The sequence below is a fragment of the Podarcis pityusensis genome, assembly GCF_964106645.2.
Source record: "Podarcis pityusensis genome assembly, chromosome: 7".
Classification (NCBI taxonomy): Eukaryota; Metazoa; Chordata; class Lepidosauria; order Squamata; family Lacertidae; genus Podarcis; species Podarcis pityusensis.
The window spans coordinates 60702729-60729509 of NC_138031.1; the positions used below are offsets into that span (position 1 = coordinate 60702729).

General features: G+C 41.0%; 1 protein-coding gene and 1 long non-coding RNA gene across 7 annotated transcripts in view; one reads left to right on the forward strand and one right to left on the reverse strand.

Moving 5' to 3' along the window:
- KIF13A (kinesin family member 13A) overlaps positions 1 to 25696 on the forward strand; it is a 62691-nt gene extending 36995 nt beyond the window's left edge. For 2 of the 6 annotated variants that reach the window (XM_081015264.1, XM_081015266.1), the window contains 10 exons: positions 2534 to 2710; positions 3760 to 3852; positions 4045 to 4197; positions 4520 to 4597; positions 5016 to 5060; positions 5674 to 5785; positions 7762 to 7910; positions 8376 to 8480; positions 21149 to 22214; positions 24122 to 25696. In XM_081015264.1, coding sequence (XP_080871390.1) covers positions 2534 to 2710; positions 3760 to 3852; positions 4045 to 4197; positions 4520 to 4597; positions 5016 to 5060; positions 5674 to 5785; positions 7762 to 7910; positions 8376 to 8480; positions 21149 to 22214; positions 24122 to 24405 — 2262 coding nt within the window. In that variant the 3' untranslated portion in view covers positions 24406 to 25696. The remainder of the gene's footprint in view (positions 1 to 2533; positions 2711 to 3759; positions 3853 to 4044; positions 4198 to 4519; positions 4598 to 5015; positions 5061 to 5673; positions 5786 to 7761; positions 7911 to 8375; positions 8481 to 21148; positions 22215 to 24121) is intronic. The other 4 variants (XM_081015267.1, XM_081015269.1, XM_081015265.1 and 1 more) reach the window with 3 other exon arrangements.
- Positions 25390 to 26781, reverse strand: part of LOC308482323 — a 176466-nt gene continuing 175074 nt past the window's right edge. The window contains exon 2 of the long non-coding RNA XR_013989217.1: positions 25390 to 26402. This is a non-coding gene — a long non-coding RNA (uncharacterized lncRNA). The remainder of the gene's footprint in view (positions 26403 to 26781) is intronic.

Below are 26781 nucleotides of genomic sequence, written 5' to 3' on the forward strand. Positions count from 1 at the left end.
TCTTAATTCATGTGGGGTTGAAATACTTATATTTTGAAGAATAAACATTTAATATTCTTGAATTGTATAAATGAAGTCCAACTTCTTCTTAAAGTCTCTTTGTAGGTGTTCCTTCCTTCTCATAGATACTGACAGCTAGTAACGTAATATTCCACACCCTTTCTCCAAAGCCTTAGAAAACGGTAAATGCACTGACTTTCATGCTAGTGCTAAAAATGTCTTAGTTAATATATCCATAGCTGTCTCCCTGTGTGCTCCACTGACTTACCTTTTTAGTTGTCCCAAAGGGATGGTTTATGGATTTAATTTAATACCTTGGCTTATTATGTCTTTGATACCCTGTGAAACATCTATCCATTATTAACCTGAATACATTTCTACCAAAAGTGGGCCAATATTTCCTTGATTCTTCAACATGAATCAGATAGGTACACTGGGATACATTTTTGAAATTCTTACAGGGATATAATGCCATGTACAGTGGAACCTTGGTTCCCAAAAAGCTTGGCTCCCGAACAAATTGGCTCCCAAACGCCAAAGTAAGTGTTCTGGTTTGTGAATGTTTTTTGGAAGCCAAACATTGATTTCAACTGTCGGCATTGTTTCTGGGGCCAATCAGCCAATCAGAAGCCATGCCTTGGTTTGCGAATGTTTTTGAAGTTGAACGGACTTCCAGAATGGATTGAGTTCAGGAACCAAGGTACCACTGTATACAATATATTATAAAAGTTTCTATTGAATCCACACAAAGTAAAATAGTTTTTGGCTCATTATTTATATATATAATGCCATTCTATACCTGTCATTCTAACAATAATTTCTTTCTCTGAATTTGTTTTATTAGTTGTTTTTTGTAGATTTCTGATAATAATTCAAAATATGGAAGAAGTCTGCTTATGTTTGTTCCTCTTATAACATGTTTATTGGGCTTCTAGACTGGCAATTTAGCATTTGGTTTGTTTTATGCAAACTGAGCATATTAGAAAACAAGAAGTTGATTCCCTCTTCCTCCATGGCAAAATGTCTTTATACGTGTGAAACCATGCACTAGTGCAACTAATATCGCACATGGTGATAATGGTTAATTTTTGGTGCAAATCAATCATCCAGGCTGGAGCTTATTCAGATTCTTTAGTGATATGTTAAAAATCAGCAATAGAAAAATAAATACGATCTTAGGCAGAATCTCCATTTTATAACTTTTGCTTTTACTGACAATGAAATTAGTAATTTTACCAATCTATACATACTCTGTTTGCTTTCTCCCAATAGACACAAGCAGTTGGTTTATAATAGATTTGAAATATTGATAAATATATCCCTAGCTATTTTATTCTTGGTTGCTTAATGTGAGAAGGGAAGGGATATTTCCTTACTCACTTTATTTAAAAAAGCCAACCACCTTCTGCTCCAGCAGTTTTCCCAAACCCATAGTCCTGCCACCATTTAATATTACTTATACCCTTAGCACCCTTAACTTATCAGTAACCTGAGTAACTGTTGATATCAATGTAATACAAAGACTATCAGGTATAGCTATTATATTTGACAAAGAAAGCAATATTTATTTATTGCATTATGCGGTTCACAAGTGTATGCAGTTACTTCATACTACCTACTTAAATGGATATGCACTTTGTTAACATGTTGCTTAAATGCAGCTTATTTTACACTATTACTAAACTAAGACAGCTGTGAAGAACCTAATTTAAGATTCTTTTGCCAGATTGTTCTTCTATTTACTCCACCCCAGTTAAGCCTCACCAACTCTATAACTGAGGACCTTTACTGAAGCCTCTCTTTTGACCTGTACTGACCTGTTGGAAACAGGGCTGTTTCCGATGCTCTGCCCTGAAATCTTTCTCTCCTACCTGATACCAGACAGAGTCTGGCATTCCAAACTGCCTCTCACTTCTTCCCCCCTCTTCAGCCTGAGCCAAGGCAATTCAGCTACCCCAGCCTTCCTTTCATGTCCTCTTCTTCCTTAATCTTCTTTGTTCTCTTCTTCTGGCTGCCCACCATGAACACCAAGCACCAACAAATGCTAGCTCCTCTCTGAGCAACATGGACTAATCCTAACTGACCCTAACTGCCATATATTCACTTCTTCTTCCCCCTCTGGTCCAGCCCCAGACAATCACATTGTCTAACTGAATATTCTAAACCTGCAACCACCAATCAAAATGTGGGTACATTTTATCCTTCTTTTGCATACTGATAGTTCTGTCTCCAACCCTTCCTTGGCTGTCTGTTAAGCTCCCCCAGTGACAGTTAAACCAACTGCTACCTGATCAGGCAGAGCACTTTCCCCATTAAGTACATTACAAAAAATTGACAGAGGTACTATTCAACTCAGTTTTACTTAGACTCATTGAAACCATGGGACTTTAATCGTGTTCATTAATTGCTTTTGTTAATGTTGTGTTAATTGTCTAAGCATTTCTGTATTTCAGGAATGTTAAAAGGGTAGGGTAAACATTTAAGCAATTCAGATCAGTTTCCTTTATAATATTCTACCAAATTGTGCTCCTAGGTTTCGGCCACTGCTGCATGGGACCCTTCTGTGCATGATTCAGTGCACTTGAATAGGGTAACACCTCAAAATGAGAGAATCTATTTGATTGTGAAGATTACAGTCCAACTCAGCCACCCTGCTGCAATGGAACTTGTGCTACGTAAAAGAATTGCTGCAAATATATACAATAAGCAGGTGATGGATGAATTCTGCTTAATGTATCTTCTTTTGACTGTATTTCTTTTTGGTTTTTTAATTTTTTTTATTCAAAGTTATAACAAAACATATTTTCCAAAAACATATCCTTATTCCCCCCCCCATTTTTCCTCCCCCCACAAAACCCACCCCCACCCCCCACCCCCAACTTCCCTCAGTTCCAGTCTTTGGTTTCTCCAATAATGCTATTTTCTGCATGTTACAGAGTTGTATAGATCCTCCAACTGTTTAGCTAATTATTATCAGTAAAAAATTGTGGATGTTTATTCAAAACCTGCCAAGGAGTCCAGTTCACTTTGTTGCGTCTTCAAATACTTTGTGAAAGGTTCCCATTCATCCTTAAAGTCACAGTTATCCTGTCCCGTAGCTTATATGTCAATTTTGCCAGTTCTGCATAATCCATCAATTTTTCTTGCCATGATTCTTTAGTTGGGATTTCTTCAGTCTTCCATCCTTGTGCTACCAGAACTCTCGCGGCCGTTGTCGCATACATGACTGTATTTCTTTTTTGTTGACTTAACTGTTGGGATAAAATTTAGAAATAATAAACTAAACCAGGAAGTATTCACATACAATGATGTTTTTAAAAAATAAAAAACCACAGAAATGTTTTATTGATGTTTAGTTTCGTTACTAAAGTAACATGCAGAGTAACAAAAGGAACATAAACAAAGGAAGGTATACAAAACTTGATAAATGTTTAAATTAAAAGGTTAGCTTATGGTTGTAGTAATTTACATTCCAATTTATGCAATCAAATAAAGGTGTTTTTCATAATGTTGCATGTGTTGATGGAGGGTGAAAACAATGTTCAGTTGTTTTTACAAAGTAAAATAATACCATGTTTCTTTTAATTTTTTGCCATTCCCAGTGAGGTATTGGGTGGGATGAAAAATATGCTAAGGAGGCTGAATTGGGATGCCAGGATGAGAGTTAGCCCCTACCCCATTGCATGTGACATGAACCTGCAAGAAACCATTTTCTTAGCTTGCTTAATCACACTGTTCATCATATGAATTCCCCCCTAGAGTTTTACGCAGAGTCTCAAACGAAGAATATCTTTGAAGAATATATGGTATGCTTGTGGTGTGGCCTATGAAATAGTTTCAAATATACCAAAGGTAAATTCTACTGTACTTTTTCAAGAAGTTAGAATAAATGAAAAAATCAAAGTAAAAGAAATTCCTGTAAACTGCATCCTCAAAGTTCTGTTTTAGGCATTCTGAAGTGGCATCTGTATAAAGACTGCATAATGTTGCATTCTGTTTGTGTCCCAGTTTTAAACAGATTAAATTAAACAGTTTAATTTTTAGGCCACAGAAGAAATTGAAGATCGGGAGACACTGGCTCTGATGGCAGCCAGAAATGAAAATGAGGGTGCATCTGATGGTGAAACTTACATTGAGAAGTATACTCGTGGAGTGTTGCAGGTAGAAAACATTTTGAGTCTTGAACGATTAAGACAGGTGAGTAGAAAAAAGCTTCAGGCCAAATTAGTTTAGTTATTGTAAAACAATTGCCGCAAGAGATGTCTCATATTTCCATTTTCTTTACCGTTACTATCAGAATGCTGACAAACGTTTAATGTGATCTTGCTCTTCGGATGCCATTTTGATATAATGTTCCATTCTTGATCTGTCTTCAGAGACATCAAACCTGATTAAAGTAAAAATGATTTTTCTGTATTAATAAATATACCTTTATATATACTTTTTGAAGTGAGTTTTAATTGCCTAGATCTCTGTGTGAAACTACGGATTTCAATTTACTCATTCTATCTTAACGCAGGCAGTCACAGTCAAAGAAGCTGTTTCTACTAAGACTCGACACATGCAGCGGAGTGTCAGTACACCAAACGTCCACAATGTAAGATAATTTTTCAAGGTGAAAGACTCACATATTACTAAAAATGTTAAGGTTGAAGACAAAACGTATTCATTTTGACCCTGGAGAAAATGAGATTAATCAGTAGAATAAATTGTCAAAGGACATATTCTACATATTCCAGTAGGTATTTGTCAGGGATAATTGTCAGGGATAATTTAGGTTTAATGCTCCTTTCCTACATGCAAGTATAACCCTCCTTTCCTTTAAATGCAGGATATACAGTACATGAGTGTTCATGAAGTTCTATTGCCATGTTTGTCAGTCTTTTGTTTATTTCAAATGCAGTCTAGGCTTAGCAGTTGGTGAGGAGACTGTGGTTCTCATGTGAAGGCCACCCTGCTGCTAAGCAGGCTGACAGCTTTCATTGGGCTCATATTTATTTATTGTTGTGTTTTAGGTATCCTGTAGTCGATTAGATATTTCTGGCTGTGATGAAGATAAGGTATGAATATTAAGAAAAGTGAACAGATGTGGTGGCACCTTTTTGAAAATGTAGTCAAATAGACTTGCCTTTTCCTTCCTATTTGATACAAGAAATCCTTAACGTTAGTCTTCAGTAATAATGATAGGTTGTTTAGAACAGGAATGTATAATTTGATGCATTACTGACTTGAGAAAATTAAGTTGAGCTGATCTCAGGGTGCTTCACAAAATAAATTATTAAAGACTGTCAGTTATTTCTCTGGTGCAGGGGCATACGGGGGTGCAATAAATTTCCCAGGGTAGTTATTATTGAATCAGTTACCAAAAAAGTCCTAGGAATCTTCCTGTGAGATAGGAGAGATTACAGGATATTTTTGTAATAGATTTTAACAAAATAAGACTCTGCTCCTAGACACACCATGGAGCAAGTACCACTGAATGCATTGGGGATATACTTCTGAATAAAATGCACAGGATTGAGTTGCATAAAATAAATTTGAAAAGTTTTGGTAGTAATAAAAAATATGTATGTGTGAAAGAACATTGACTATTTTGAAAGGATCTGAACTCTTTTCTTGTATCTTGAAAATGAACATTTTCCTGTTTCTTTTCTTGGTTGTTTATGACTTTAGGGTTGGTCAGAAGGTCATCTAGATGTATTAGATTGTTCTTCCAGTTACCAAGATGTATCATGTTATGGTACTTTACCCAGAGATTCTCCTCGCAGAAGTAAAGATGCTGGTGGTAAGATTTTTATTGTGTTTAGTTTTAATTGGGTCAATATATGAAATTATTAATATACACACACACATATATATATATATATATATAGCAGTGATGCAAAGGATATTTCCCTCTGTTCTACTGTCTTTAAATTCTTGTGGTAAATGTGTATGTATAAAGCAGCATTCAGTCCTAACCGATACAGTGTATTAATCTGCTAGCAAAGGCTATTTCTCCCATGATGATGAAGGTTAGCTTGTGGTGCTTTGGTGCTGCAAGGGCCGAAAACAACTATCCCAGCACCCTTTAAGAAGGTTCTGAAGTAAAAATGGGATGTGCCTCTCCAGGCCAAGCACTTAGGATCATATACCAATACGTTTTATCTCCTGGAACAAGCATTATTATTTTATATAGTAGAATAAATGCACATAGTGCTTTATGTAGTGATATGAACAGTGATATGTTTAGATCGTGCATTACGATATTTTAATATTTTGTTAGAAGCTGCCCAGAGTGGCTGGGGAAGCCCAGCCAGATAGGCGGGGTATTAAAAATTATTATTATTATTATTATTATTATTATTATTATTATAAGACAGTTTCTCCCCTGAGGAGTTTACAATAGCAGAGGAAAGAGAAGTAGGAAAAGAAAATGTGCATATGCATATTCATGACAGCATAAAGGAAGAGGAGGGAGATTTAGTGATAAGAAGGAAAGAAAAAAAATTATATTGGAAGCTGCCCAGAGTGGCTGGGGCAATCAAGTCAGATGGTCAGGGTACAATTATTATTATTATTACTAATATTACTGTTGCTATTATTATAAAGAATAACTGCTTAGGGAACAAGTGATTAAAATTTGGTTTTAGTACTAATGTTGTAGCTTTGTGACTTACTTTGTTTTAAACTGCCAAATTACATATCAGTTGTCACCTTATGCTGACAGGTACATTATCATTCTCTCTTGGGTTATATTAACCAGCAGCTGCACTGAAATTCTAGTGATGCTACGAGTCATATGTAAATAATTACCACTATGTACTTCTACGAAGGGACGTGGGTGGCGCTGTGGGTTAAACCACAGAGCCTAGGACTTGCCGATCAGAAGGTCGGCGGTTCAAATCCCTGCGATGGGGTGAGCTCCCGTTGCTCGGTCCCAGCTCCTGCCAACCTAGCAGTTCGAAAGGACGTCAAAGTTCAAGAAAATAAATAGGTACCGCTCTGGCAGGAAGGTAAATGGCGTTTCCGTGCGCTGCTCTGGTTTGCCAGAAGCGGCTTTGTCATGCTGGCCACATGACCCGGAAGCTGTACGCCGGCTCCCTCGGCCAGTAAAGCGAGATGAGCTCCGCAACCCCAGAGTCGGTCACGACTGGACCAAATGGTCAGGGGTCCCTTTACCTTTACCTTACTTCTACGAAAGAATGGCAGACTTTTCCTTTTGAGACATCCACAGCTCATATTTAGTTCTCTTTGAAGTATGTTATGAATTGCAGACAAGCTTTTTGCTAAACTTCGTTTAAGCAAAACCTTCTTGATGCAAAAGGAGGGAGTTGTAGGTGATAAAGTATGTTTACTTTACAAATAGCAGAGAGCATGCTTTGAGGCATGCTGGACTGGTTTGCATATAGCTTGAGCAAACCTCTCAAACAGTGTGAGAGATGGCACTGTGGCTACAGGAGGAGGGGAAATCAGCAAAAGTTGCCATGCCCCCACCCCGTCACTTAATTAAAAGCCTTTTTCCATGGTGATAAAGTCTGGATCCAACCCTCTCTGTTACTCCACTGTTATTTCATTGTACAAACAACATTTACCATGAATGGTAAGCAGGGAAATGAACATATTTCATAACATGGCACAAATGAGGATCTAATATGCTCATCATCATGGTTATTTCCTGTGGTACTTTATATCACTTTCTTTTTCATTTTTTACTTATTTTTGCAGTTGATGTTAGAATAACTAACCTATTTGTGTGTGTGTTTATTTTCATTATTCAAGGTTATGTATCAGAGAATCCTCATGCATCAACCGTCAGCCCATTTAAAGCATTTTCTCCACAGCCACCCAAGTTTTTCAAACCTTTAATGCCAGTAAAAGAAGAACATAAAAAGATCTCCTTTGAAAGTCGGCCTCTACTTAGTAAAGAGGTAGGTAGTTAAGAACTATTATAGTTTCTTAATCTTGATTAATTTATGTGCAAGTAGCTATTGTCTTTGCCAGTAAATAATTTGCAGCTTGCATTTGTGATACGGAGAATTTGGAATCCTACATTAAAATTCAGCAATTCCTTTTCTCTGTACTGGAATGATAATCCTATTTCAGTTTTGTCTCCTTTTGTTCAGCATGGAGTGTGTTTCTGCTTAATCATTGTCTGTGTAAAACAGCTGTCCTGAATTGTCAATTTCTTTTATTAGGCTATAGCACCATTTTAGGAAACGGTGTCATGTTTTCCACAACTGAAGACAAATGTGGTGTTGCATGGATTTCTGTAATTAAGCTATTTAACCTCCTTGCCTGAGTTGTTTTAAAAACGTGTCCTCCTGTCTTACTAACATGCATGGGTTTGTAAATACCTTATTTGTGAGATGTTTTGTGTGTCTTAACCTTTGCAGAGCATGCCATCATCTCAGGTACATAGCACTGGTTGTGTTGTGCCCTCAGGAAGTAATGCCAGTAGCATGCCGGTAGAACACAATAGCATACATGAGGAAAATATTGTAAGTTTTGCATTGGTTTCTGTCATAATGCCTGGTGGTGGTTTAAGGCCCTCTCATGGGATGTAATTTTTGCTATACTGTAATAGTGAAGAAAACAAGATGTGCATACAATGTGCATGTTGGCTTTTAAATATGTGGCAAAATGCATAATTTGTTACAATTATTTTAAATTGATCATTCATATATTTTGAAATGATCATTCATATATAAATTTTCAAGGGAAAAGGTAGAACTTTGTAGGGCTTATTCACTGGTAAATTCAGAATGTCAGCATTCATGAACTTTCCAGTACTTCCACATGTTTAATTTGTAGATTGGTTTAGACTGAAAAATGTAAATGTTGAAGTGTACAGCAAAGCAGACTTGCCATTCATTTTCATATATTTGAAATGTCCACCTTTCTTTGCTTCCTCACATAGACAATCAACTTTATAAAATAAAGTGTTGTATACCTAGCGTTGACACTGAAGTGGATATACTGCAGTCTTGGGTTTAGGCCTGGTTCGGGGACTGAATAAACTTTGGTTGCACTGATGGATGACCTTTACTAAGAGGTAGATGGAATTGGGACCCTGTTACTCATGGTATCCTCCATGATAAACTGTGTGGAGTGGGTATTAGAGGCACTGTATTACAGTGGTTCCACACCTACCTGCATAGCTGAGTCCAGAGAATAACATTGGGGGAGTGTTCTTTATCCCCTGGGGTTCTGACATCTATATGAAGTGGTTGGGTGTGGTCGTTAGGAGTTTTGGAGCAGTACACTGATGATATGCAGCTCTATTTATCCATAACATCTGAATCTGGAGAGATTGTGCAAGCCCTGGACCAGAGACTGGATGCAGGCTAATAAATTGTGTTGAAATTTTGTGAAGATTGAGGCTCTTTGAATAGGTGGTTCTCGTTTCCAAATGATAAGCCAGTTGCCTCTTCTGACTGGGGTTATGCTGCCTCTAAACATCAAGAGGTGCTCTAGGATACATCTTTGTCATTGAAGGCTAAAACATTTGCACTGGCTGCCTATATGCTAGCAGCCCAGGTTCAAAGCCCTTGTGATGATATGAAAGCTGTGAACAGGTTGGGTCCAAGATAATTTAACTACGTTTGTAGTTAATCCTCACGACCATCACAAAAGGCATTTTTATACCACTCATAGTCAAAGTGCTTGCTTATTCTGATGCTACCTGACAGCAATTTATGGCCAATCTTGGCTTCTGGAAGCAGATAACCTGGCAGTTACCTGGCAAGATTCTTAGAGATCAGATCTCTGCCTAGAATGGTATGTAGTGAAGATAGGCCAGAAAGTTTGAAGTTAAGCATAAAAGGAGATGAGTAGGAATCAGAAGAGATAAATAAAAAAATCATTTGAGAGGTTTTGGGTGGTGGGAGCAAGGAAAAAAATATATCTTGAGGTGTACATTTAGCTGTTGAAAGCACAGGAGAACCTTCAGCCCTGGGGGGAGAAGTGTGGAGGGAGATTTAGGGAACAATTGTGTGCCTGGGTGTGCTTTATCTTCTAAGTTTCCTCTTTTTCCATTGCAGCCTTTATTGGCTTGCCTTGGCTTGGCTTGCCAATTGACCTGAAGACCCCATAGACAGGCCTGCTTTCATATCTTTAACATCTATACAATGTGAGAAATCAGCCAGGATGATTGCAGGGCATGGGAATCAATATGACTCGCTTCTAATGGTACCCAGTGAACCAGTTGTTGCAGGCAAAGAAGCAGCCAGAAAAGTTGGCAACCCCCTAAATTACACAGGAGCCTGGTTAGGGGAAAAAGTTGGTAACCCTTAGTTCTAACCTTATTTCACTTAATAAATTAGCCACTTAATAGGCACGAGTAAATGAATTATTGCCCTTATAAATGGTGCCGTGTTGTTTTATATCTCTCTTTCTTTCTGGGGTTTTTGATTTCAAGTTTGCCTGATGAGGGTACACGGATGGCACTGTGGTCTAAACCACTGAGCCTCTTGGGCTTGCCGATGAGAAGGTCGGCAGTTTGAATCCCCACGACGGGGTGAACTCCCGTTGCTCAGTCCCATCTCCTGCCAACCTAGCAGTACGAAAGCGCACACAAAAAAGTGCAAGTAGATAAATAGGTATCGCTCTGGCAGGAAGGTAAACAGTGTTTCCGTGTGCTGCTCTGGTTTCACCAGAAGCGGCTTAGTTATGCTGGCCACATGACCCAGAAAAACGCCGGCTCCCTCGGCCTGTAAAGTGAGATGAGTGCTGCAACCCCAGAGTCGTCTGTGACTGGACTTAACTGTCAGGGGTCCTTTACCTTTACCTTTACCTTTTTCCTGATGAGAGAGTTGTAGCATAGCCTTCTCAAAATGTAATCATATTTAATTAACAAACATTCTGTGGTTATTCCAGTTTCACCACTACCTTGGAGCTAGATGCTATAGGTGTCAGTGCAGTGGACCTAGGTCCCAGATTTGTCTGAGCAGATACATGGAGCTGCCACTATCCTTTTATGTTATGCTTTGTTTGTAGACAGCTAAGTGAACTTGATTATGGTATCTATAAACAGCAATACATTCTGGTTTACTGCACAGCATAATTCATTTCTATACAAAGAATGTACAGAGAAAGCATTGAGAGGATTTTGCACTTCACTAGTGGAAGATTATATTTAAAATTATATAAGTTTCTTTTGGTATAAAAACATCAGTTACATTCACTGTTAAGATTACAATTATTTTCATATGTCAACAAACAGTTTTCTTCAAGGTATAGAAACCACATAGACTGCAGAGTAGTTACTTATTGTCGTGTTCACCTGATACTGCCCAAACCTAATTTTCCCCTGGCTTTTATGTTTTCTCTGAAAGGATTCTTCAGTGTAGAAAAAGGTTGCAAGAAATTTTCACTTTTCAAGGACATTGACTGGACATAGTGTGCTGACTGTTGATTACTGAGCTAGTGGAGGATAAGCAAGAAGATTCTGAAATGATTAGACCATGTTGGACTAGTTAAAAATGTCTAATGAATGGTGAGCCCTATCTTACAAATTACTCAATCTATGTCATAGAAATCAATTTTTAGTGGGTAAAACTTCATTCAAGTTCTAACCAGTATACCTCAAACGACTTTTCAGTATTGGCACTGTTCCACAAATTGGATCATATCATTATATTCAGACTTTATGTCCTGCCCATGTAGTGCTAAAAATGTTGCTGTGCAATTTTAGATTGATATATCAGTGAGAACAACTTAATGTCTCACCAGAGTGGTGCATGCTCTAGTTATCTCTCGCTTGGACTACTGCAGTGCGCTCTGTGTGGGGCTACCTTTGAAGGTGACTCGGAAACCACAACTAATCCAGAATGCAGCAGCTAGACTGGTGACTGCTGAGGGCCTTCTGGCGGTTCCCTTGCTGCGAGAAGCCAAGTTACAGGGAACCAGGCAGAGGGCTTTCTCGGTAGTGGCACGCGCCCTGTGGTACGCCCTCCCACCACATGTCAAAGAGAAAAACAACTACTAGACTTTTAGAAGACATCTGAATCCCTATTTAGGGAAGCTTTTAATGTTTAATAGACTATTGTATTTTAATATTTTGCTGGAAGCCGCTCAGAGTGGCTGGGGAAACCCAGCCAGATGGGCAGGGTATAAATAATAAATTATAATTTTATAATTGTTATTACTATGTGAATTATGCTAAAACAAGTATTTTTGCCTTTGGAAAATATATCTCTCACCATAAATGGCCACTTGATAGTGAAGCCATTGAATAAATCTTTACTGTTAACTATTTGGGACCACTGTCTCAGAAACAAGTAATTGGACATGCCATTTAATCTCTACTAAGCATAAAGCTTTGAGAGCACTGCATGCTGTTTTTGGTTATGCAGAAGTCCCCTCCCAGCTGTTTTACTGAACTGAGATTTGGAAATTAACAGAAATGGAACATCTAGAAATTTCACAGAATGAATTTCTAAGATCTACACTTAGAACACTACATGGTACTCCAGTAGTTTGTATTACTGCAGAAGTTGGGTTAATGACCACAAAGTTCCTCACTCTCATGCTGTTTGTATATTATTACAAGTAGTTTAGAATAAATTGTGATACACTATTGCAAAAATTATTCTTGGCGCAAAGCAGACGCAAATGCAACAACAGTTGACTAGCTCACTGTGTGCAAATAATGTCACATCAACCCCTATGATACCAAGAACTAATATTTAGCTTGCCATGACCACCCCCCTCCAATTATCAAAACTAAATTAAGGGTGTATTTCTATAATAAAGTTAGCAAAACACCCCACTCTTCTATTTTTTTTATATCTTTGATTATATATAACATGCTTTTGAAGGTTATTTTCTATGATTTCACACATTTTCCCTGTATGTGGTTGATTCCAAATCATGCATACTCTGTCTTGAGAAATTATATCAGAAGTATCCTTTCGGAGCAATTGCTGTTTGTGAAATGCAGCTTGTTGAGGTTTCTCAATATGTACTTCATTTTGTTATTTATACTAAACACAAGAGGAAATTCCTATAACCATTTTCAGATAGCCTGGCCAGTTCTGATGATTTAGCTGGGGGAAAAACCCATCAACAACTGATAGAATTAGGTTACACTTAAGAGCTGCTAGAGTTGCTGTTACACAGAAATGGACAACATAATTGTCAGGGAACTGCCATCGGAAGGAAGGGAAGTGAAAGGGCTCACACAGGTTGGGAGAGACTCAGCAGCTGAAGAGGGAACCAGTAGGGGGAGAGGAGCTGAGCTGAGGGAAAGGGAGCTGGAGGGATGGCTCAGAGACACTTCCAGCGAAAACAGTGGGGAGGTTTCAGGACCTCCTGTAGGGACACCCACTCCTCGCCGGAAACTGTCACGCAGAGAGTCCAGAAGACGTGTTTCCGTTAAGGAGCTTTTATGTTGGAAGCGATTCCGAAAGCAACCACTGTCGGAATCTGCCAGCGACTGACGGAGCCATGTTTAAGGGGCTCCGTTACAGACAGAGGTTTGCAAACTTGACCAAACTCTGAGGGACTAGGATTTTACACACAAGCAGCTCATCGTCCCATCACAGCATTCCGACAGTCTTCGTGAGCAGCTTGTGCAGGAGAAGGCATCATGAGCAACCCAGCCGGAACCGGAGAAGCAGGAGCTGGAGCGGGTCCAAGCCTGGAAGAAAGGTACCGGGTGTTGGAGGTCCAGCTAGCGCTGCAGACGGCGAGGCTTGAGGAGAGGAGGGCTCAGGATGCAGACAAAAAGGGGAAAGACACCCAGCTCGTCAGAAAGGTACCAGGATTGGTGCAGAAGTTTGGGGGGGAGCCCAAAGACTATCATGGCTTTCGGACAGAGATGCAATATGCCCTCAATCTGCAGTTTGATGAATTCCCTGACGAGGAATCACGAGTGGCTTTCGTGATTGGGCATCTTGAAAAGGGGGCGAGAGACTGGGTTAGACCCCTGATGGCAGCGAATAGTGACGTCCTAAAGGACACGATGAAGTTCTTTCGCGCCATGGATCTGATGTTTTCCAGCGATATTGAACAGGGAGTGGTCCGCAGACAGTTAATGGCTTGCAAACAGGGGAGCCGATCTGTCCGTGAGTACTGGACTGAGTTCACCATGTTGATCCATAAATTGGGGTGGGATCTATCGGCGGAACCCATTCAAATGCTCTTTGAAGAAGGGCTTTCTTCGGCTGTGAAAGACGAACTTTCCCGGGCGCCCAGGGCAGAGTCTATGGACCAGCTGACCAAATCAGCGCTGACCATAGGAGCGCGCCAGGAGGCGAGAGCATTGGAGAGGCGGGAAGGGAAGGGGGAACGTTGGAAGGAGTTCCGCATTCCAGACATTCCAGAGCCAACTTTCCCGCCGGCAGAGCCGATGGAAATCGGAACAGCGCGCGCGCAGTTTCAAAGCCCAGTGAGGGGGGAAAGAAGGAGGGAAAAGGCGCCCGGAAATGCTATCTCTGCCAACAGCCAGGTCACTTTGCCAGAGTCTGCCCCCAGAGGAAGGAATGGCAAGGGATGGTAGGAGCTGTGGAGGGAAGAGAGGAAGAAATACCGAAGCAAGTAAAAGCCAATGCCTGGCTGCCACCGTCGGGGCACAGCAGCCAGGCCAAAGAGCAGTGAAAGTGCCCACGCCAGAACCTCCTAAACCCGCCCTAGTGATAGAAGTGGCGCTAGAGCTGCCAAACGGACACCCTCTAAAGATAAAGGCGCTGTTGGACTCAGGCAGCTCCTGCAATTTCATGAGCAAAGAGTTTGCAGCTGAACACCAGATACAGACGATCCCTTTAAGCAACCCCCTGCAGGTGACCACGATCGATGGCAGGGAGCTGTTGGGAGGAGAAGTCAGCTTGCAGACCGTCCCAATGATAATGAAGGTGGCAAGGCACACCGAACTGATAGCGTTTAATGTGGCCACCTTGGGAGGAGCTCCCATTATATTGGGGATGAGCTGGCTAGCGTTACATGATCCGCTGGTGGGCTGGCATCAGAGAGTGGTTTCTTTTGGTTCAGCACATTGTTTAGAACACTGCAAAGAGGGAAAGGGTTTGGCAGGGGCCCAAGCCACCCTAGCAGGGACTGAAGTAACGGAGAACGTGAAGGTACCACGACAATACGCAGATCTCCGCGACGTCTTCAGCGAAAGGGAAGCTGACCAACTACCCCCGCATAGACCCTTTGACTGTCAAATCAATTTACTCCCTGGGGCACAGCTCCCTGTAGGCAAGCTGTACGCCATGTCAGACAGAGAGATGCAGGAGCTAAGAGAGTTCATTGACAAGAACCTGAAGAGAGGGTTCATCAGAGAGTCCAGGGCGGTGGGGGGCAGCCCAGTGTTTTTTGTGGATAAAAAAAACACGAACAAGCCGAGGCTTGTGTGTGACTTCAGGGCCTTAAATGCAGTGTCAGAACCAGTGGCTTTCCCTATGCCCAGGATTGACGACATTTTGACAAGGGTCAGGAAGGGAAAGATTTTTACTAAACTGGACCTAAGGGGGGCGTACAACCTGATACGAATAAGGAAGGGGGATGAATGGAAAACCACCATGTTCACCCCTTTGGGGGCATTTGAATATTTAGTTATGCCCTTCGGCCTACAAGGAGGCTCCGCGTGCTTTCAATCGTTTATGAACCACATCCTGGGGCCTTTGCTTTACAAGAATTGTGTGGCCTTCTTAGACGACGTGTTGGTGTATTCTGAGAATGAGGAGCAGCATGTGAGAGACGTCAGAGAAGTGTTGAGCAGGCTGCAAGCCAACCAGCTGTGGGTGAAACTGGAGAAGTGTCAGTTTCATACCAAGGAGGTGGAATTCCTGGGGTATCGCCTGTCAGACAAGGGATTGGCCATGGATCCCGGCAAGGTCCAGGCGGTGCTGGAATGGAAAACACCCAAAACAAGGAAGGATGTGCAGAGGTTCCTAGGATTTGGGAACTTCTATCGTAAGTTCATCCGAAACTTTGCCCACCTGACGGCGCCCATTACGGACTGTCTCAGCAGTAAGAAGAAGTTCGTTTGGACTGAGGAGGCGGAGCGAGCATTTGAGGAACTAAAAAGGGCCTTCGCCTCGGAACAACAACTCCTGCATGTGGATTTACAAAAACCGATGAGAGTGGAAACTGACGCATCAGACAGAGCTATTGGGGCGGTGCTTCTGCAGCCAGGGAAGGAGGAGTCAGAGTGGAGACCGTGTGCCTTTTTTTCGCGAAAGCTGAACAAATCCGAGAGGAACTACACGGTGTATGACCGAGAACTACTAGCCATTCATGAGGCGTTCCGGAGATGGAGGCACCTGCTAATTGGCGCACAACATAAGGTGCAAGTGTGCACTGACCACAAGAACCTAGAGTATTGGAGGACGGCACGAGTGCTCAACCAACGGCAAGTGAGATGGGCCCAGGAGTTCTCCAAATTTAACTTTGAGATTTGTTACGTGCCAGGCCCAGAGAACATTAGGGCGGACGCTCTCTCACGCAAACCTGAATATTTGGAGGGGGAGGGAGCACCAGAAGAGAGACATGTCATTCCAGAGGACCGCTGGGTGTGTGGGGCGGCATTGGTGGGACAAAGAGAACTGGTAGAGGAAACAGAGAATGATGAATACGCCCAGAATAAGCTCAGAGGTCTTAGGGGTGAGGGAGAGGAACCAGGGGGTTTCGAGGAAAGAAATGGAGCTTTGTATTACAAAGGGGCACTGTATATCCCTGAAGGAGACTTAAGGGGGAGGGTACTCAAGCAGTTGCACGACAGCCCCACGGCGGGGCATTTTGGACAACACAAAACCATGTGGTTGGTCACCAGGGAATTTTGGTGGCCTAAGGTGAGGGAAGATGTACGGGAGTATGTAAGAGGGTGTGAGCAATGCCAGCGAGCCAAAGGGGAGAGGCGGGCACCGGCGGGGCTATTAGAACCCTTACCAACCCCAGAACGACCTTGGGAGGCAGTGTCGATAGATTTTATGACTGATCTGCCGAAGTCCAAGGGGAAAACAGCCATCATGGTGGTGGTAGACCTACTAACAAAGATGTGCCACTTTGTAGCCTGCTCGCATGCAGTCACGGCGGAAGAGACAGCGAAGTTATTTGTAGAACACATTTTTAGGTTGCACGGGGTGCCATTGAGGGTGGTCTCAGACCGAGGAAAACAATTTACTTCCAGGTTCTGGAGGAAGCTCATGAGCTTACTGCAGGTGGAGGTCAACTTTTCGACTGCCCGGCACCCTGAAACCAACGGGCAGGCGGAAAGAGCAAACGGGGTCCTCCAGCAATACCTGAGGTGTTATGTCAATGACAGAGAGAATGACTGGGTAGAAAAGTTGGCGCTGGCGGAATTTGCCTACAACAATGCCGAGAATGTGTCCACAGGGATGAGCCCCTTCTTGGCTAATTATGGGTGTCATCCCAGGGCTTTCCCAGGGGGAGAAGGGGAGAGATGGGGTGTCCCGGCAGCCGAGCATTTTGTAGAAGAAATGGAAGCAATCCATCGTCAGCTCCAACTCAACTTAGAAAGGGCGAAGGAAGAATACAAGAGGCAGGCAGACAAGAACCGAAGGGAAGGTGAAACCATAAGGGTGGGAGATAGGGTGTGGCTGTCAACCCAAGGGTTGCCGTTCAAAGGAGGTTGTAAGAAATTAAGACCCAGGAGATTGGGTCCCTTTGAGGTCCTTCAACAGGTCAACCCAGTGGCTTTCAGGCTCCGGTTACCCAACCACATGAAACTGCACCCAGTATTTCACAGGTCGTTACTGTCACCGTATGAGGGGGGACGAGAAGGGATGGCCACTCGGGGACCGGTCATAGAAGAAAGGGAATGCAGCAGCCATGTGGCAGAAATCCTCGACGCCAGATGGAAGGGGGATCAGGTGGAGTATTTGGTAGCGTGGGAAGGAGAACCGGAGTCAGAAAACACTTGGGTAATGGCAGAAGATATCAATGACGAGGTATTGATAGAAACGTTCCATCAAAGGTTCCCAAGGAAACCTCAGCCTGTGGAGAGGTTCCGGAGGGAATACTTTGGGACCACCGATGAGGAGGAGGAGTTGGAAGGATTCTCGGAATCGGAAGGGGAAGGGGAGATGGACTCTGAGGAGGAGGAGTACTTCGAGACCAGGAACCGCAACAGGTGGAGAGAAGTGTTCGGGACATCGGAAGATGAAGGAAGTTCATTCCGGGGTTTTGCCTCCTCACCGCCCGTAGAGGAGGGGGCGAGAGGGGATGAAGGGGGCCCTGGAGGGGAGGTGGATGTCAGGGAACTGCCATCGGAAGGAAGGGAAGTGAAAGGGCTCACACAGGTTGGGAGAGACTCAGCAGCTGAAGAGGGAACCAGTAGGGGGAGAGGAGCTGAGCTGAGGGAAAGGGAGCTGGAGGGATGGCTCAGAGACACTTCCAGCGAAAACAGTGGGGAGGTTTCAGGACCTCCTGTAGGGACACCCACTCCTCGCCGGAAACTGTCACGCAGAGAGTCCAGAAGACGTGTTTCCGTTAAGGAGCTTTTATGTTGGAAGCGATTCCGAAAGCAACCACTGTCGGAATCTGCCAGCGACTGACGGAGCCATGTTTAAGGGGCTCCGTTACAGACAGAGGTTTGCAAACTTGACCAAACTCTGAGGGACTAGGATTTTACACACAAGCAGCTCATCGTCCCATCACAATAATTTACTGAAACAAATTCTGCAAACTGAAAATGTGTGATATATGTAAAGATTTGGGCTTTGATCCTAACATCAATTCCATGGATGAAATGGAGTTCCTTTTCACAAAGTGGGTTTTTTCTAAGCCCCCTGAAAATTGTTCCTGAGGCTTAGGGGATTCTCCCAATCAGCATAGCATATGAAACAGGGGACTGCAGTAGGAAGCGGATGGCATGACCATTTGGTTAAATGGAAGTGCCTTCTGCTTGTACACTATACCTTTTGGATGCAAATTCTAGAGTGCCTCTATATAGGTTGCTTGTTTTTACTTTGGGTGTATTTTTATAGGATCACCACCTTCTGTCTACTTGCAATGAGGATGAAGTCTTGCATAACCTACTTTGATTAAAGAACAAAGATTTGATTAGTATATATTATTTGCAATACAGAAATCTTAGGAAGCTTTATTTAATCCCATTATACTCTCACAAAAATCCTGGCTAGCACACAGGTGTGTAGTGCTTATCAGCAATAAGAATTTTCAGCTCATCTGCATTACCATTACGAACTAGTTGGCTAGTCTAGGTCAGGCTTCCTCAATCTCGGCCCTCCAGATGTTTCGAGACTACAATTTCCATCATCCCTGTCCTGCTAGCTAGGGACCATGGGAGTTGTAGGCCAAAAACATATGGAGGGCCGAGGTTGAGGAAGCCTGGTCTAGATACTCATAATTTTAAAGTGTAGAAGAAGCTTTGCAATGAGCAGGTAGGTGAGAGAAAGAAGTATATCCTAGGAAATTCAAACAAAGGTAACACATAGAGTGGTATTAAACTAAGTAATTGCATGAGCAGAATGATTTCCATTTGCATAACGGAACTCTGAAATCTCCAAAGGATTGGGGAAACTCATAGAACATATTTAGGTGGGGGTGGAAAGGGTGGGGGAATTCCTTGCACTAATGGAACCAGTGACTTAGCACTACTTTGAATTCCACCCATAGATAGATAGAAATTTTAGCTAGATAATAGAAATTGTATGCACAAATATTACAAAAGTTACATGCATTACTCGAAGTAGTACAGAAAGAGCAGAAGCATTCCACTGCATACTTGAATGGGCAGGACATCATCTGTTAATGAGAGCTGATTACTTGTTCTGCATTGCTAGAAAACTAAAAAACTAGAGCGACTATTTATGCTGCTGCTTTAAATAACACATAACTTCAGCAGTATCCAATCCAGATAACTCTATTGTACTAGCTATTGGCCATGACAAATACTTCAGCAGTATAGACTTTGGACTCATTTCATTGCTTTAAAAGCAAAGCAACGCAGACCAATAGTTCCATGGAAAGACACGTGTTTTTCCTAGTGCCTGGTCGATTTCTTATAAGCTCCACTGTTTCAACTATGCCAGTATTACCTATTGTTTAACACCTTGTCTATGAACACATAGTCCAGGACTAGTTTAATAGACTACTCATATACTACCTTCCCTTCTTGTATCAAAGATTTAAAATCCACATGCATCTTATGATAAATGCAGAAAGATGTTTGGTTCTAAATATTGTGTATATGGCAGTATGGTGATTAGGATGTAAAACCGGGGTGTGCAGTTGAATCAGACTTTTACAAAAAATTTTGTAGCCTGCTTCACCACAGTTGGAATCCTGACAGAAATTTGCTGTAATCATTACACATGGCAGGAATTTTAATAAAGCTCATTTAATCATTATCTTATTCAATTTAACACAGCTGTGCAGGTGGCCAAAAATGAAGTTGCACAAAAACAAATTATTTGTATTGTATAAGAAAAAATAACTGGCACTACAATCTATACACGGCCAGTGAAACAATATTTATATTGGACCAACAAGTGAGACCTGAATTAGGATCAGACATCGTTGCTTAAAATGTAGGGATTGAACTCCTTGATGATGGGGTATCTAGTAGGAATGGGGTATCTAGTGCCACTAGCCCAAAATAGCTTTAGACTTGGGTTTTTTCAGCTATACTGTGCCCCACTCCCACCTGTCATACCTCAGTTAAAACTGGGTGTGGGGTATGGCACGAGGAGTTGGCTAGTAAAAGAAAGTAAGAGCATTTCACTGGATGTGCTCAAATTCTTAAGTAGCAAATTGGATCCCAATCATAAGGTGCACACACATACATGTACGTGCACACACACACTCGCACACACACACACACACACACAAATCTTAATTTCCTTGATAATCAAGCTCTTAGAATAAAGTGAATGGCAAGTGTTCTTTAAATAGCCAAGTTCTGGCAACATTCAGCATTACCCAAGCAGATTTTTGCTTGTGCAGCAGAACTTCCCCTTCTCTCCTCCCACTTGCAACCCCTCCCTAAAAATCTGCTCCGGAGGGTTGGTGAAACTCTCCAGAGCAGATCTTTGGGGTGCACAGGGGAGTGCAGGGGAGGCAAGAGGAAAAGGAATACTCATTGCACAAGTGGGCAGGCATTTATTTGTCCTTCAGTGATAACTTGTCATGCCTTTGTTTAAAATGCAGAAGTAGTAACTGTAAATCTTTACAATTTTAGCAGGACTCTGAGGATGACGATGAGTTGGAGGCCATTAACAAGAAGCCTTATGTGCCCGAAGAATTTGCTGACTTCAGTGTCTACAATGCCAGCTTGGAAAACAGGGAATGGTTATCCTCTAAAGGAGACTTTGTAAACTCTCGTGTTGTTGAAAAAGAAGTATCTCGTAGTCCTACCACTAGCAGTATTACTAGTGGCTACTTTTCCCACAGTGCCTCTAATGCTACTTTGTCTGATATGCTTGTTCCCTGTAGTGATAGCACAGATCAATTAGCCAATCAGATGAGGGATTTGGATTCTAATGACCATTCTGTAGCCCATCTAACTCATGATTTAAGACCTTCAAACAAGGAGACTTCAGAACCAGAAAGAGACTTGGCAAAATATAAGGTGCTCATGTCACCAGTTAAAGAAAATAGTGCCTTAGCAGCAGAGATTCCAATGTATGAAAGTACTACTACCATTCCCACACAGTTACAGTGCACAGGTTTGGATTCCTCAGCTAATAAAAACACACCACATGGGATTGAATTTCCATTTCGAGAAGCAACAGTTGAACACACTTCAAATGTTTTTGAGGATCACGCCTTTACAGAATTCATGGGTGCTGAAGATGGAAAGGAACTTGAATGTTCTGTAGGTCCACAGTTCTGTTCCAGCAGCTCTTCTAGTCAAAAGAAAAAGGTCGCAACAGCTGGAACGAATTGTGCTTCTGGTTTCTCAGATAATATTTACAACCAGGACAATCCTTTGAGCCATTTGCAATCTGCACCAGTGGGATATCAGCGGTCAAACAGTACTGAAAATCCTTCATTGTCTGTCAGAATAAAAGAGGCTTCATATTGTCAGATGTATGCAGACTCTTTCCTAGCAGATGACTTCATTGGAAAAAATCATTTAAATGTCTCTCATTGTGAAGATGTTACTTCTGAAGAACACCCTTGTTGGCTGGAAGTGGGGGAACAAGTGTATATTGCTAGTAACAAGCCAGGCATAGTAAGATATGTTGGTCCTGTTGATTTTTCATCTGGTACCTGGGTTGGCATTGAATTACATTTTCAAACAGGTAAGATATGGTCCTTTCCATTATATATTTAGAATCCTAGATACAAGTTGTCTGGTGATATTTGTATATCCCAGTATTTTAGGACTGGAGAAGTCCAACTGGTGAAATTAGTAATGCCTGTTTACTTTTATTCATTTACATCACACCTTTCTTCTTTCATGAAACTCAAGGTAGCACACACAGGCATTTCATTGGGGACCCTAGAGGATGGGGTGCAAAGTGGGGTTGGGTCCAAACCCTGGGATAATTGGTCAGAAAGACTGTTGTAATCAAAGCTAGTTGATAAAGAATAGAGAAAGCTGCAGCGTATCTACTAGTACCAAGCAGATGATTCCATCATCATGGGTGTAGAGCGTTGATGTGCAGTGAGGAGCTGTCAAATACTATTCCAATACTGGCCCAATCTGCATGTCACAGTAAGTCTTCATTTGTCTTAAATCATGGTTTAATTGGATGCATGTGTCTCCCCTGCCTTGTTTCAAACAAGGAATACTATGGCTTATTGTGTTTTCAAACAAACCACAAATAGACTAGACTCTAGTCACAAATTTATTGCAAGCTCTTCTCATAAGATAATCAAATATAGCCATACCTCTCTAAAACATCTTTAATTCCAACACTTTTTCTTACAAATTTTAATGATTAAATAAATGAATTTAATCAAGATTATCTCACTTTATGTTCTGGACCTTAATTCACCATATGAGAGGGAAACATTGATAAACAACTGAGGCAAGAAAATAAACCATCAGCAGCATGTCAGAAATATACCAAGTATGGGGAAGGGGAAGAAACTGCACAAAGATCTGCATGGCAGAAGAGAGGCACTTTCACAATTAAACCATGGTTCAATACAAACAGACTTATTGTGTCATGCAAACGAGCCCATTGATTGCTACTGCATATCAGAGACTTTCAAAGATATTAAGATGTATTTGCATGTCACAATACTCCCAGGATACTTGCACAACCAGGGAATTTTATTTTAGAGAAGATTCATTAGTAAAATTGACAGCTGAAGATGTTGAGAACTGGGAACAGGACTTTTCACATAGGTTCCTTTAGTTAAGGACAGAAGAAATTTATCCATAAAATCATGCAGTGCTTAATGGTCAGCAGCAGCAGAAAAATAAGCAACTGAAAATATGCCCAGACTGCTCATGGACACTTATATAGGGCACTGGTTACTAAAAAGTCACAGAAGAATCAGAATTGCAGAGTTGGGACCCAAGGGTCATCTAGTCCAATCCCCTGCAATGCAAGAATCCCAACTATAGCATCACTGATGGCCATCCAGCCTCTGCTTAAAATTTTAAAAAGAAATGTATAGGTCATTCAAGTATAGTGCACAATTGTTTATTAAATTGGTATGATGCACAACAATTGATGTGACCAGGCAAAAGCAGCAGCATATATTTCTAGAAATTGCTGAAGTCTCTTTTCCCATTAAGATCATAGAGGAGCTGCTGTTCAACCAATTGGCTCATGAAGGAGTTGAGTAGGAATTGCAGCTTCCAATTTTTCAGATCAAACCACTTTACATACTGCAGAAAATATGAGTGCCACAATATGTCAGTTGCATCTAATTTTGTGTCATTTCAATGCGCCCAGATGATACAGTTGGCTGAGGCTCTTGTGTGTTTTCTGATCACATGCTTCATCCCGTTTGTGATGTTTTTTGTGCTTCCACCATGCTTGAGGCTTACATCTGATCAACTATGAGTAACACTTACCATTACTTCCTCTTAACCAACTGGTTAGTACAACACAGTAAAGAGTGAACCTTTGTAAGCATTAACCAGGTGAAGGCTAGTATCAGTCTCTATGTTTTAATAAAGATTTAATAATTCCTCCCATGGTTTCAAACTTCTGTTAATTCTTACTGGAATTATTTGTGCTTATTTAAGGGAAACATGATGGAACTGTAAAAGGCAGAGAGTACTTCCGCTGCAAACCACGACATGGGATATTTGTTCGTCCTGAATGTGTCACTAAAACACCAGCTCCAACAAAGATATGCAGTAGCAGTTCACGATCTCAGGTATCATCCACCATGGACACACGGAAGAGTTCAGTTCTGCAGAAGTCACCCTCTTCCAAAGCAGAGGCAGAATCCTTCTGTCAGTCAGGAGATGCAGCAGCTTCTGCTTTTTCTAGAAAACAGGAGATCAGGAAGTCTTGGATTAACTGAAGCTGCAGTTTTGTTCTTGTTTTTGCACTTGCTGCACACATCACTGTGTAGACATATTTTCAAAGTAATTGTATAGTTTTTAATTTGTTACTGAATGTTTGAGTCATGGGCATAATTCTCTGGTTCTTAAAAAAAAATAAGTAATATATATATATTGAGTGTGTATCATTTGCCTGCCTAAAGGCAAACATGGCTGCACACTAAATTAAAGTCAGGCTGAAATCCTAAATTCTCTTACCTGGGAGCAAGCCCCATTGAACTCAGTAGGTTTACTTCTGAATTGAAATGTAAAGGATTGTGCTTTTTGTAAATAAAACTGTGAGGTACTTGACCATTTGCTACTTAACACATTAGATCATACAAAATATTGTGTGGGAGGGCAATGGGATGTAAATATGTATCTGAGGGGAAATCTACCATATGCTGTTACTTACCAAAGAACATGTATTAGAATGATACACTTGCTGTTTATATCTTGGGTTGTATTGTATATGTTTGTTTTACTTGATAGCTTGGTGCCATATTTCTACAAGTTAACACCAGGCACCACGCTGCCTTATATCCTGTGTTTATTAAGCACACTGAAGAGACTGCTATCATTTTTGTTTTCTATTTTGTCTTCCTATAGGCCTGCCACTGTGCCAATTTGACATTTATTGAAAACATTAACAATGCCTAAAGTTTATGTGTTGGGCATTTTTCATGTGCCAACCAGGTAATCTGGATGCAGAAACAGTATTACTGCAAAGGAGAAGGTGGACAAAATTTTCAACAAATGGCTTTTTTTTTTTTAATGGGGGAAATGCAAAGCAGCAGTAGTGGATCACAATTACAAATCATGCACTGTTTGTTACTGGCAATGACCAATCTCAGATGAAATGTTCAGAAGTGATTTAATCTGTAAAGTTCATTTTTAATTGTGGATTTGTATTATGTGTTCGAAATGTTGGGGAACTATTCAATGTATAGATACTGTCTTGAATATTTGTAAAGTAGAAAATGGTAAAAAGGAAATATAAGAATGGCCTGCTGTATTCTTTATATTTTAGAAAGAAATTGAGATAATGGGACCTTACAGACAAGTTGCTGCTGTTCTTCGATTTATATGTATAGTAAGCTAACTCCTAGTATTTTGCAATTACTGTAAAGTGTAATTTATATTATATTTCTGCTATACTGTATTTAATTGGTACAGAACATTTGTGTGTTAGAATACAGATGGTTTACTTCAGATTTTATAAATGTTTCCGCCTATTTGACTTCATATTCTGTAATATAAGACTTGAACAGATATATTGCTTAATTGGTTACTAATTCATAGCTTCACATATGCTGCATTTACCTTTTATATACAGACTGAAAAGCTAATACAGTATTAAATGAGGTATATTCATCACCGGTCTCATCAAAAGCCCCTGCCAGGTAGTAAATGTTCTTCACATAAATTATGGGAAATATATAATGCTTGATACTTTCAGTTTATGAATTGTTCAGATTATTAATATGGCTACAATTCCATTAGCAGTTCTTTGTACCAACAATAAATTTAGCCATACTTCTTTTCTATATTGGCTGCAACATCAGTGTAATGTGGAGTAAACTACTACTGTTCATTACACTAGCCATATTTGGATGTTGCATTAAACTGACCTGAATAATTCTAACATTTTTCGGAAACTCTGATGCTCTCCTTTTCTCCTTCCATGCAGCCAGGAGGCATTTGGAAACTTTTGGTTTTGGTTAAGTATGGTTTGTCTTGTTCAGACGTGACAAACTCTGGATAATTGGCTTATTTTAAATGTCAAATAAATGTTTGTAAAACTGGCTTATTTAAACAAACCAGAATTAATGATAAGCATATTTCATAGTTTAGACAATTCAACAAGCTGTGGTTAACTGAAAGTAGAAGTGAACGTTTCTGAAACCCTCCTAGCCATGTGTGGGGTAGAGGGAAGACTGTCGTCTTGTTCATGTCTTACTAAACTATACAGTGGTACCTCGGGTTACATATGCCTCAGGTTACAGACTCCGCTAACCCAGAAATAGTACCTCGTGTTAAGAACTTTGCTTCAGGATGTGAACAGAAATCGTGCTCCAGCGGCGCGGCGGCAGCAGGAGGCCCCATTAGCTAAAGTGGTGCTTCGGGTTAAGAACAGTTTCAGGTTAAGAACGGACCTCCGGAACAAATTAAGTACTTAACCCGAAGTACCACTGCAGTTTGGATGCATTTGGATGTCAAGCATACTGTGATGAAGTCCTTTATTGCTGAAATAGATTGCTTTTTGAGAAGGTAGGTGTGAATACATCAGTATAAAGCACAGTTCTACTGAAACACAAAAATATTTTGTAATCTGTAATAAATATTCAGAGAGTACT